Raw genomic sequence first — 13,484 nt, 5'->3', positions numbered from 1 at the left:
GTAAGGACAGGATATGGAGAAACCGATTGGTTCCCCATCTGAAAGAGTATGAGACAGGGGTGTATTTTATCACCCTTTTTGTTTAATCTATATGCAGAACATATCATACGGAAAGTGGGACTGGACCAAGATGAAGGAGGTGTGAATATTGGAAGGAGAAAGGAGAAATATCAATAATTTAAGATACACAGACGATACCATACTCTTAGCAGAAACCAGTAATGATTTGAAAGGAATGCTGATGAAAGTTAAAGTGGAAAGCACAAAAGCAGAACTACAGCTGAACATCAAGAAGACAAAGTAATGACAACAAAAGATTTATGTAACTTTAAAGTTTACAACGAGGACACTGAACTTGTTAAGCATTATCAATACCTCAGCACAGTCATTAACCAAAATGGAGACAATAGTCAAGAAATCAGAAAAAGGCTAGGACTGGGGAGGGCAGCTGTGAGAGAACTAGAAAAGGTCCTCAAATGCAAAGATGTATTGCTGAACACCAAAGTCAGAATCATTCAGACCATGGTATTCCCGATCTCTATGTATGGATGTGAAAGTTGGACAGTGAAAAAAGCAGATAGGTGAAAAATCAGCTCATTTGAAATGTGGTGTTGAAGGAGAGCTCTGTGCATACCATGGACTGTGAAAAAGACAAATAATTGGGTGTTAGAACAAATTAAACCAGAACTGCCATTGGAAGCTAAAATGATGAAACGGAGGTTATCATACTTTGGACACATCATGAGAAGACATGGTTCACTAGAAAAGACAATAATGCTGGGAAAAACAGCAGGGAGTACAAAAAGAGGAAGGCCAAACATGAGGTGGATTGACTTTATAAAGGAAGCCACAGACCTGAACTTACATGATCTGAACAGGGTGGTTCATGACAGACACTACTGGAGATCGCTGATTCATAGGGTCGCCATAAGTCGTAATCGACTTGAAGGCACATAACTACAACAATGGGTGATGAATATACAGTATATGGGTAGGTTTAGGCCTGCTGAGCCATCCAGCTCCCTTGCAAAGGTGCCTCTTGAACAACACCACCGCTAGCAGTGCATAGCACTGGCAGGGCCAGCTCTAGGCATGTGGGGGCCCTTGGCCATCAGCTTGCCCTGGCCCCCCGGTGGGTGGGTATGCGTGCACGCATACGCGTGTGCGCAGCCCCCCGCATACACACACCATGGCCCCTCTACCTGTCTAGTCTTTACCATTGCCCTTAATGAAGATGGCGGTCACAGTTTCCCTAAGGGGAATGAAGCCTCCGCCGCCATCTTTGTTGATGGCACACGTGCGTGCTATGCGCGCACATCTCTGTCATCAGCTAAGATGGCGGCAGTGGCTTCGGTACCTTAGGGAAGCTGCGGCCGCCATCTTCATTAAGGGCAATGCTAAAAAGCCGGCTGACAGGTAAGTGGGGGGTGTGGATCATGGAAGGGGAGCGGAGGACCCCTCAGGGGCTCCTGTAGCTCCGGGGCCCTCGGGCCAGTGCCCAACCTGGCTGCCCTTAAGAACCGGCCCTGAGCACTGGGATTGGAAGTGGGTGGGAATTGTTGACTCGGCTCTTCACAGCATGAAGAACAGAGAGAGAGCGATTTCCACTCTCCTCCGCCCAGAACTCCTCCCCACCCTGCCCCATGCACATGACAGCACTAGGCTGGGAAGAAACGAACCTCTTCTCCCATCCCTGTGTTGTGATATGGGGGAAAATCACAATCTCTGCTCTTCAGAGATTGGTCTCTGAAGAGCACGGACAGTTATTTGTGTGGCATGTGAAAGCAGTGACTCCATGTGTGTGCTGTATACATGACAAGCGGGAATGTGTGTGTGTGTGTCTGCCTGCCTCCATGTGTAGGGTGTGTCTGCCTCTACGCTCTATGTGTGGTGACTGTGTGCATGCATGCATGTGTACACATAAGACAGTGAGTGTGGGGCGGTAGTGGCCAGTTTTGCACTGGCCATTCCCAGTGCAGGCTTGCAGCCCTCAGAGGGTTGGCCTAAAGCAAATGCAGCCCTCTGGTAGAAAAAGATTAACCTCTCATGGTCTCAGAAGAAGAAGAAGAAGAAGAAGAAGAAGAAGAATTTTGGATTAGCTTAAATCAAGAATGTTTGATATTGTAATATATGTCTAATAATGTAAAATGTAATTACAGACTTATTTAAGTTTAACACAATTATCACAGTTTGTATTCTTGCATTTTTTCTTCTGACTTCACTGCTAACATTTTTTCTCTCTCTACACCCATGTGTGTGAGTATACAGTAAACACACACACACACACTCTTGCCAACTCCATGCATCCGATTAAGAGGATTCTAGTCCTCAAAAGCTTATGCCATCACACATTTGTTAGCAAGGTGGCCCAAGACTCTTTGTTGTTAACAATTGACACAGTGCTCCTATCATGGAAGGCGTTTTAGATCATTAGATTCTTCTCTGCATTCCTTTGAATGGTACTTTGAAATTGCTATTATTCCCACTCTGGAAACAGTGACAAAAGAGGGTATCGTGGCCAAGGCCAATACTCTGGGTATAGGCACACAGAGGCAGGAAACACTGCTACTTCTTCCCATCATAGTATAACATGTCATACAGGTGCCAGTGGGGATTTGGAACACTGGAGAACTCTCAGATGCTAGAATTCTAAGCCCTTATTCTCCATCATGCAGCTATTCTTCTCTACCTTCCTTTTCATCTTTGGAAAACATTTTGAACACAATAATTGAATTGCTTACAAATAGTATCTTATGGACAAGGGGAGAATTCCTATCCATAAATGTAAGGAAGTTATCCTAGAGGTCCAAACAGAAACATTAGGAAGACCCTGACTATGCAGGTTTTCGGCTACTTACTACGAATCTGCTTCTTTATTTCCTTGGAGGGATCCAGCCAGTTCTGAAATGAGAAGAGACAGCACATAAGGGGAGGTCTTGTTTGAGGACAATATCTTGAATAGACACAGCACAGGGCTCTGTCAGAGCCACCCAAAACATACCTTCTGACTGTCTGAGTCACAAAATGTGAGTCCAAAATAATCCTTCTCCAGGAGGTTGAGGTGCTCACAGACCATGTCAAAGAGCACCTGACCCCGGGCGTGTTTCTGCAGAATACACAAACATATATAGAGTAAGAACCAAGAGCCCAACTAGAAGCTATTATCTTCTTTCTAATACCTGCTATGTAAGGCAGAGGCAACGTTTATTTATTTAAAATATTTCTATCCCGCCCTTCTACCCTACAATAGGGCACTCAGGGCGGCTACAATAAAATAGCACACACATATAATAAAATATACAATAAAAACACAAACATTACAGTAAATTAAAATGCACAAAATACTATTAAAATACATAAAATGCATTATGCATACACATACAAATATACATACATGTATATATGTGCATACACATACAAAAGAGTGAGAATAAAAGAACTTAAAAGATAAAAATAAACTATAAAAAACTTTGAACAGTGTCAGGCTGACCCGTCAGTCCCAACCAAAGGCTTTCTGGAACAAAATAGTTTTTACAAGTTTCCGGAAGACCATCAGGGAGGGAGCAAAGCGGGCTTCTTGAGGCAGGGAATTCCAAAGTCTGGGAGGCACAATTGAAAAGGCTCTCTCCCCCGTGCCTTTCAATCTAACTTCTTTCATTCCAGGCACACAGAGATCAGAGGCAAATGATCTTAAATCTGAGGTAGGAACATGCAGATGTAAGCGGTCCCTTAAATACACTGGTCCAAGGCCGTTTAGGGCTTTAAAGGTCAAAACCAGCACTTTGAACTGGCCTCGGAAAAAAATATATATACACACACACTCTTACGGATGCTGTAAATCAAACACAATCATTCATTTTTCCTGGAGCCTGTAGGAAGTTCTTTCTGATGCAACAGATGCTGCTAAACCCACAAGGCTATAAATGGCAGGGTACGGTGCAAGGCATCTCCAGATGTGGTTGGACTACAACTCCCATAGTATTTGATCACTGATCATGCTGGATGGCGCTAAAGGGAGTTGGAGTTCTAAATCTGGAGGACCAAAAGCTCCTCCACCTCTGATGGGTTAAGAAAGGGCAGAAGTACATTTAGACTGCAATATACTTCACAGTTACTAGGGATAAGTCATACTGGAGTCGGCCATTTACCTGTGTGTACGTGTGGCATTTGTTACAGGTAAGTACTTAGCAGTAGTGTTTTCCCTGAGCTGCTGCAACAATCTTTCCCTACGTTGGAAAAACAAAATGAAATGGCATAATTCTCTTCATGGCTAAGGGCAAGAGCCATGCAGCAACATGGCAAATGCACCAATTGAAAAAGGCTGTGCATGCAGTCCTAGGAGCAAACTACTGCTATTTTCTAGCCCTTATAGCTGGGAGAAGTGGAAGCAATAATACTATGGAATAACTCCTTACCAATTTGAAAAGAGTCACTAAAGTACTTGCAACATTCAAACAGTTGGTACTAATGAACAGTAGTGTAGTGGCAAATTGAGAAGTGCAGGCTCCCTTTCTGAGTCATGCCACTCCTCCCACTGCCACCCCCCTTCTATGATTATACAACTGACCAGGCCCACCCTTAGCATGTGCGGGGCCCGGGGCAAAAGCATAGTTGCCCCCCCCACATTCTTTCTCTCTATATATATATATTGAGAGAGAGAGAGAGATTTTATTTACGAATATATGTAATTATAATATTTACATATGAGGCTAACAACCTATTAAATACAAATAGGATTACCTTCACTTCAGGGAATAGGCCTCTAGTCAACCTGTTCCATTCATATCCATTTCTTCACTGGTCTCTCGACATCTGTCTTCCCTTTGTTGATATCTGCTAGATATGGCAGTCTATTTCTAGGCATATTTTCCCATCTTTATCTTCCTAACTAAACAATTGAAAACACTTTCTGCAGAACCATTGTTTTAAATATCAAGGATGACAGAATTTAATCATTTCTGTAAATGTCTGGGCCTGGCTGCTTTGTTGATGGGCAATTACTTTCGGATTAAAATAAAAATAATACAAATATAAGAAATTATATATAACTTCACAGCTGATGAGCGGCGGCAGCACAGGGAAGCCACTGACTCAGGCATGCAGCCGAAGAGCAGGCAGGGGATTCAAACCTCCCGCCTAAAATCAGCTCGGGAAGCAGCTGACGAGACGGCCGCTGCATGGCTGAAGAGAGAAGAAAACCCCCGCTGCAGCCCAGCTTCTCAGATCGCCAAGCACGGGGGGGGGGGGGCAAAGCGCAGGGCCTGGGGCAACTGCCCCACTTCCCGGTGCCTAGGTACGGCTCTGCCACTGACATTCATGGGGATCTGCATAACTGACTGGGAAAACTACAGCAATAAAGACAAAACCACCATGATGTTGTATGGAAGCTTCACCCTCTCATCTCATTCCTCATGGACAGATCCCTTCGGATTTGATTCACCAGCACACATAGATTAACCAACCCCCTCACACACTCCCTTAGCCTTCAGCCTTCCACAAGATCATCATCTCTCCACCACCCTGGAAAACAACACCCACCTGCAAGTACTGTGGCCTGCAAGTACTTCACAACCTGCATTTCTGTAATTTCATATAGACAGCAAATAGGAGTTTTGTCAAGTCCCTGACAAACCACCCTGCATGGCTGATAGGCTTTTTTGGTCACAGACTTCATAGGCCAGCCTGCTTTTGTCAGATGAGACTACTACAGGCAACTTTTCTTTTTCTTTTTTCTTTTTAGACAACTCTTTCTCAGTATATTAAAGAAAGAAGTTAAGCAAGTCTAGGAAGATAGGTAGGGAGACAGGAAACTGTCTTACGCTGAGTCCATCTTGCTCAGTATTGTGTACACTGACTGGCAGCAGCAATCCAGGGTTTCAGGCAGGAGTCTCTCCCAGCCCTACTGGAGATGTCAGGAATTCAACCTGGGATCTTCTGCATGGAAAGCAACTGCTCTGCCACTGAGCTATGGCCCTTCCCCATTTAAAGCCTAGTTTCATCAAGGAATTTTTTAAAAAGCATGCTGTGGTTTTAGAAGCTCATTTGTTGAAAGATCCTTCCATGCCTTCTCCACCCCAAGGTTATGTGTCTAGAAAAATAAAACGATCTTAACTCACATGAATTATTTAACTATCACTCTTCTTATCTCTAATCTTGTTATATAATCCAGCCAAAGAAAGAAATTAACAAACTATTTTATCAAGACAAATCTGCTATAGTGTCATGCAATCCAATCATTTGCATGTTTACTCATCAGCAAGCCCCATTGTTGTCAATGAAGCTTTAAAAAGTAAAGGTGTCCCCACACTTCTAGTGCGAGTCGTTTCCGACTCTTAGGGTGACGTCTTGCGACGTTTACTAGGCAGACCGTATATAGGAGGTGGGATTGCCAGTTCCTTCCCCGGCCTTTCTTTACCCCCCAGCATATGCCAGGTACTCATTTTACTGACCACGGATGGATGGAAGGCTGAGTGGACCTCAACCCCTTTTACTGGAGATTCGACTTCCTCCTTCCGTTGGAATCGAACTCCAGCCATGAGTAGAGCTTTCGGCTGCATTACCACTGCTTACCACTCTGCACCACAGAGGATCTTCAATGAAGCTTACTCCCAAGTAAACCAAGTTAGCTTTAACATGTTGGTGTTCCTGCCTTCCTAGCTGAGAAAATTGCTTCCTTGTTTGCTGCTCCCACAGCAGCAGCATCCATTCCCAACAGGGAGCAGGTGAAGGCTGCAATGCAATACATGTCTACTCAGAAGTAAGCTCCATTGAGTTCAGCCTAAGTTTGTTAATGAGAGAGAGAGAGAGAGAGAGAGAGAAAGAGAGAGAGAGAGAGCAATTTTGTCTGGGCAGAGCTTGACAGAGAAGGGAAGACATTGCTTTGAATAATCTGAATTTTGAGTTTCAGTGTTTCAAAATAAAATATCATACAGAATGAAATTACAATGTACCATTTGTAATTCAGTAATATGAGAGCATTGGTCAGGGGTCTGATAACTTTTGCAAGACACTGTATATAAATGTTGGTTTTGCTCCTGGCATTTTTCTTGAAGCTGTCGTGCAGTGAAGATCATGTCCACTGTCCCCCTGGAAAGGTGGAAATCATTTTGGGATTCGGGGAGGAAATCTTTTGAGATAGGTGAGAGGCAATTTGCGAGGATCGTTGCAAAGATTTTACCTGCGGTAGCAAGAAGAGAGATACCTCAATAGTTTCCACAATCTGTTCTATCACCCTTCTTAAAAAGAGTGATAATTATGGCATCTCTAAAGTCTTCCGGGATCTCCTCCCTCATCCAGAACTTTTTGATGAGCTTATGAAGTTGATGTGTAAGTACAAGCCCACCTTCTTTAAAGACTTCAGCAGAAATCCCATCAGGTCCACTAGCTTTGTTATTCTTCATTTGATTAATGGCTTTAATGACTTCATCCCAATTAGGGGATACTGCAAGCTCCTCTCTAGTTTGTTGTGGAATTTGCAAGAAGACCTCACCAGCCACAATAGTTGTGATTAATGAGGTTGTGGTAATGCTCTTTCCAATGCAGTGCAATAGACTCTTTATTCTTAAGAAGTTTGGTACCATCCGTTGAACGTAAGGCATCCGTACCATAATTTGTTGGTCCATAGATGGCCTTTGTAGCATTAAAAAAGCCCCGTATATCATGAGCATCGTGAGAGCCAGTGTGGTGTAGTGCTGAAGGTGTTGGACTACGACCTGGGAAACCAGGGTTCAAATCCCCACACAGCCATGAAGCTCACTGGGTGACCTTGGGCCAGTCACTGCCTCTCAGCCTCATGAAATCCCTGTTCATAGGGTCGCCATAAGTCGGACTCGACTTGAAGACAGTACAGTTACATTTTTTATCATGAGCATCTGGAAAATGCTGGATTTCTTGAGCTTTCTTTATCCACCAGGCATTCTTAAATTCTCTAGTTCTTCATTGGACCTCAACCTTTGCACTGGCATAGATTTTCTTCTTAGCAGCACAGTCAATGTCGTTCTGCCATATCCAGAAGGCTTTCCCTTTCTTGTTGGTGATACATTTAATCTCAGTATCATTCTCAACAAACCAATCCTGATGTTTCTTAGTTTGGTATCCAATAGTTTGTTCACATGCTGCAATAATGGAAGTCTTCAGTTTAATCTAGTGTTCCTTGACATTTCCAGGGAGTTCCATAGGTAGATATTTCGTAAGCATTGTTTGAAAACAAGCTCGCTTAATAGGATCTTGAAGTGCATGGATGTTCATTTTATTCCTTGGTTTTCTTCGTTGGGGTCTAGTTGAGGAACAATATTAATAGCCATAGTGGACTGTATTAATTGGTGATCTGTCCAGCAGTCACCAGCACTCGTCATGGCCCCAGTGAGGAGTACATCATGACGATCTCTAGCATGGACAATTATGTAATCCAGGAGATGCCAGTGCTTCGACCGAGGGTACTTCCATGATGTTTTAAATTTATTTTTCTGGCGAAATAGTGTGTTTGTAATAACAAGATTATGCTCTGCACATTCAGTCAGAAGTAGAATTCCATTCAGGTTGCTATTGCCAACTCTTTCTTTCCCAATGGTTTTTGGCCATAAATTAAAATTCTGCCCAACTCTTGCATTGAAATCACCCAAGAGGATAATTTTATCCTCCCTGGGTATCTCTGATAAGATGGTGTCCAGCTGGGTATAAAAATTTTCCTCCATGTCCTCATCAACATCTAATGTTGGCACATAAGCACTTACAATAGGTTTTAACTGGAGAGTTGAGAGTCGTTCATTAATGCCAATAGGAACTTCTGACAAGAGCTTCACAATATTATTTTTAATGGCAAAGCCTACTCCATGTATTCATCATTCTTGTTCAGGCAGTCCTTTCCAGAAGAAGGTATAACTTTTTCTTCCTTCAGTTGTCCTTCTCCTGCTCTTTGAGTTTCTTGGAAACTCGAAGAGTTCTTTGCCAGAACAGCCCTGACAAATTTTCGAGTTTGTGGAACACCTGAAAGTCCCCCTTCCTTTTTTTTCTATATATATATTTCTTGGATTGAGCATCTTTTGGTAGTAAATAAACCACTTGTGTTACGCAATTGTCTTAAGTGTACACTGTGCAATTATCTTATTGTAATTTGAATTATGTAGAGTTTCATGGACATTTTTAATGTCGCCTGAATCTGTCTTTTTAATAACAAAATAACAAAATTAATCCAGATATTTTTTATTTTAAAAAACAAATTGAAATGATCATTTGGGCACCGGACAGGATCCACTCGTGTAACAATAAAGGGCCAGGAAAGGGAAATGCAATGGGAACGAGCATGCTGGTGGCAAAAGGGAGAAAAGAAGAGGTATGGGAAGGGGGCAGAGCAGGGAAGGACAGATAAAACTGGATAGATCAGCAGATTTTTAGAACGAGTGGCTAACCTAAGGTCCTCCAGATGTTGGTGAACTAGCTCACATCAGCCCCAGCCACAATGGCCAATGGTCAGAGCTAGGAGCTGTAGTTCAGAAACATCTGGAAGACCACAGGTTAGCCACCTCCAGACTGTACAAATGTACATATCCTTAACACATCAAAGCTTTTAAGTGCCCTACACCTTCGACATTTCTAGTGAGCAACCTTGAAAGCTGTCTATCTAAGATGGCATTTGGCCATTCCCACCGGTGATATCAAGGAAATTTTTTTTATTTTATTTTAGTATCTGTTTTTAAAAATGAATAATATGTGATAGGCTTGCAGTCCTGAAGAGGATTTCTCCAGTATCCCCAATGACACTTAGATGGAAATATTCTAAGAATAGTGACAATAGCATCACACCTTGAGCCAGATCCTAAGACTTGACAAGCCAGCACGTAGGTTTGTAGAATGAGGAATAAAAGCTATACAAGCAAGAGGTAATAAATGGCAACAGAAGCCTTTTTAAATTAAGCAATTAACTTTTTCCCCACAAAATCACTTCATTGTATGCAGAGACGACTCTGGCATAGCAAAAGGCAGTAAATCAATTTAGGCATTTAACATGAGCTTTTCTTTCTCTTCTTTTTTTAACTGAAAGCAGGTTCAGGAGATCAACTTTCCTGAGTGCCAGTCTGCACTGTACAACTAAACAACAATAAAGGAGACAGGCACCAATAATGTGTTTGGTAAAAGTTAATAAAGTCCTGCTTTCTAAGCTGCCTCCAAATGGCATTGATCAAGAAACTGCCAGGTATTTCATACCTATTTGCTGTCAGGTCAGAAAGCCTTTGCTGAACTAATCTCTCTCTCCTATTACTATGATTATGTCACCCTTTTCCTTCAACCCCTGTACTGGCCCTCCCATTATGCTTTGAATCAATCTCAAGATTCTAGTCCTTAAGTTTAAAGCTCTCCGCCAGTCAACTCCCATCCAAACAACTCCCTCATCGCCATTTATATTCTTTCCTGCTCTTGCTCATTCCCTCTCCTTTCTTTTTGGGTATGCCCTCTGCTTAAAATACCCATCCTTGCCTGCATTTCTACTAACCTGCTCAATGTTAATCTCCTTACCAAAGCTTTTGCTGAACTAGTCTAGCTTTACCTTGCCTATTTCTCCATTGTCTTTTAAAAGTCTCACTTTCATCTGCACGGCACACTACCAAAACCTCCTCTCTCCAAAAATAAAAAATTAAAAACCACACTCCCTTAATATAGACTATAAATGGTATTGGAGCACAGGAAGCTTGCTTGTTACCAACCAGAGCACTGGTTCATCTAGCTCAGTATTGTCTACTCTGACTGGCAGCAATGCTCCAGGGGTTCAGACCAGGACATTTCCCAGATCTACTTGGATGATAAATTGTGTTTGCATTTTAATGAGAAACTACCTAAATTGCACCTCTCGAACCAATACACAAACTGAAACACAGGTATCCTCTGAAATTCACACTTCTCTGAATGTTGCAATGCAGTTCTCCAACCAAAACAATGTGTACAAAAATGCATGTATTAGGGGAAAGTGTACATTAAAATGTATACATCTGCTAAAATAACATGCACAGAGACATTATTTTAGGGGAAATTGCTTGCAAAAATGTGTATATTTGTCAAACTGCTTGTTAGATGTTTGTTACATGAAATCTGCAGCAAAACTGCAGATGAATTTTCATGAGGATTCAAAAAAAACCCACAAATTGCTGCAGAAATGTGGAGAACTGAATTTAAGATTGGAAAAATGAGAAACTGAGAGAACTGAAATTGACATATCTGTCCATCCCTATCCAGGACCTGGAACCTTCTGCATGCAAAGCTTGTGCTCTACTAGGGAGCAATGACCTCCTTAGGATTGGCAGGGATCCTTATTCATTTGGTGCCCTGCATGATAAACAATTAGTAAGAGTACTACAACATAGATCTCTCTGTGGGCAAATATTAGCCACAGTCTTCAAAGAAGGACAACTAATTCCAAGAGCCTTTTCAGGCCTCTAAAAACAACAACACTTTTTCAGCTTTGAAAGTTCTTAGAATAATCTGTTCTCATCCATCCACTCCCCACTCTCTTTTGCTTATAAGAACTTTCATCTCCGTAATAATCATTGTTTTTGCACAAAGTAAAACTCACTCTTGAATCTCAGTGTTGGAGTCGTCAGCTAAAGAGCCTGGCTGCAGGAGTGCTGAGAGATCAAAGGAACAGACCAGCTCTGATCCTTTTCACCTCCCCTCAGTATTTTATTTCACTTTATTTGTTTAGCCATTCTCACCCATCTTCCCCCTACTCCCATGTTATTCAAACCAGCTTCCAGTCTGTATCAAAGGAATCATCAATAAAAGCAATCAACGAAACATGTCACTGAAGAACAAAACTAACTTTTCATTATATTGGACCACTAAGGGCCTGTTTAGAGAGCCAGTGTGGTGTAGTGGTTAAGGTGTTGGACTACGGCCTGGGAGACCAGGGTTCGAATCCCCACATAGCCATGAAGCTCACTGGGTGACCTTGGGCCAGTCACTGCCTCTCAGCCTCATGAAAACCCTATTCATAGGGTCGCCATAAGTCGGAATCGACTTGAAGGCAGTACACACACACACACACACACAAGGGCCTGTTTAAACCAGGTTGGGGAACCTCTATTGAGGGCCACTTACCATCTGGAGTAATCTGTTGGGGGAAGCATCCAGGGCCAGACCCAACAGTGGGCATAAGGATTTAACCCCATCTTCTGAGAACCAGGTAACAAAGGATTCTGGCAAACCACTTTGGGGAAGAAGTTTCAGAATGCAGGGGTCACTGCTGAAAAGGCCCTCTGTATGTCTCTGCCAGTTGTCCCTGCCTAATATAAGACACATGAGGCAGGCCCTTTTTAGCTGAAGCCTTAACAGACACAGGATGAGAGGCTCTCTAATACATGCAGGGCCCAACATACTTAGGGATTTAAACACTGTAACTGGCACCTTATTTCGTTTCAGGCAAGTCAACCATCTATTAGCCAGATTGTAACAGAGATCACATCTCCCAAGATTTTGTAAAGAAAGAAACAGATGTTATCCCCTGCCAAAAAGGCTTTGATCCCATGCATAAAATGAGGATAGGATTGCACTCTACTTGAACTGCCTGAAGGCTAGAACTAGTAAAGCTAAAAGGTGTGCTATGTCCTCTCCCACCAGTCTGGCAGATTTCAGCTCTCTAACTTAGTCAAATTTGGTTGGCTAGAAGTCTCCTCTTGTTTGTGGGGTCCTGCACACACTATGACAGCAACATGAGGGCTGCCTTATAGTTCCATGCGGCAGCTGTCACTATGAGGCAACTCATTTCTATGCTATGCAATGCAATGCAGATCAGCCAGTTTCCTCCATGTATACACACTCTCACCAGCTTGCACTGGTGTGCAGAAAAATCAACCAGTCTCCATGCTAAGGCACCACATGCAAACAAATGGTTCACCATATGGTGCTAGCACTTATGCATTCTCATATTCACATACACCTGTACACACAAATGGAATTCATTTTCTTTTTCTCTCTCTCATCAGCATTTTCTTCAAAAAGGGATATGTGATTCCTACACTGAATCAGACCTGCAAAGATGTTTCCTTATCCAACAGAGACTGGTAAGTTAATGCATAACTGCTACTGTTCTAACTAGAAAGCAATGCATAAATGTCTCAAAATTAATTACATTGGAGACAGTGAAGGGGAGACGACATTTTGCATCTTGGCATCATTACAAATAGCAGATTGAAGGAGGAAATCAGACACAACAAAATCAGTCTCTTCAGCAAAGCCTGAGAGGCAGGGCCCTTGAGGAGGGAGTGGTTTGAGCCAAGGCCTCCCTACAGTGTTATTCAATTTACAGAGCAAATCATCCAGACCCTTCTCTGACTATCATCACCTTATCACCTTTGTCATACTCACTTCACCGGTTGCTCACAGTGGCTGCTAGTACCTCAGTCCCTTATGTAACTGCTAGTACCTCAATCCCTTATGACATTGCACAGATGCCTTATGTCACAGGCACCATCATGCCAGTTTCAGAGGAGACACCC

General features: G+C 42.6%; 1 protein-coding gene across 21 annotated transcripts in view; it reads right to left on the bottom strand.

Moving 5' to 3' along the window:
- EPB41L1 (erythrocyte membrane protein band 4.1 like 1) overlaps positions 1-13,484 on the bottom strand; it is a 231,146-nt gene that overhangs the window by 53,363 nt on the left and 164,299 nt on the right. For all 21 annotated transcript variants that reach the window (XM_061631572.1, XM_061631565.1, XM_061631571.1 and 18 more), the window contains 2 exons: positions 3,002-3,106; positions 2,859-2,901 (listed from right to left, as the gene is read on the bottom strand). In XM_061631572.1, the coding sequence (XP_061487556.1) occupies positions 2,859-2,901; positions 3,002-3,106 (148 nt within the window). The remainder of the gene's footprint in view (positions 1-2,858; positions 2,902-3,001; positions 3,107-13,484) is intronic.

Source organism: Rhineura floridana, chromosome 6 (genome assembly GCF_030035675.1).
Source record: "Rhineura floridana isolate rRhiFlo1 chromosome 6, rRhiFlo1.hap2, whole genome shotgun sequence".
NCBI classification, from domain to species: domain Eukaryota; kingdom Metazoa; phylum Chordata; class Lepidosauria; order Squamata; family Rhineuridae; genus Rhineura; species Rhineura floridana.
This window is presented reverse-complemented; position numbering and strand designations above follow the sequence as displayed.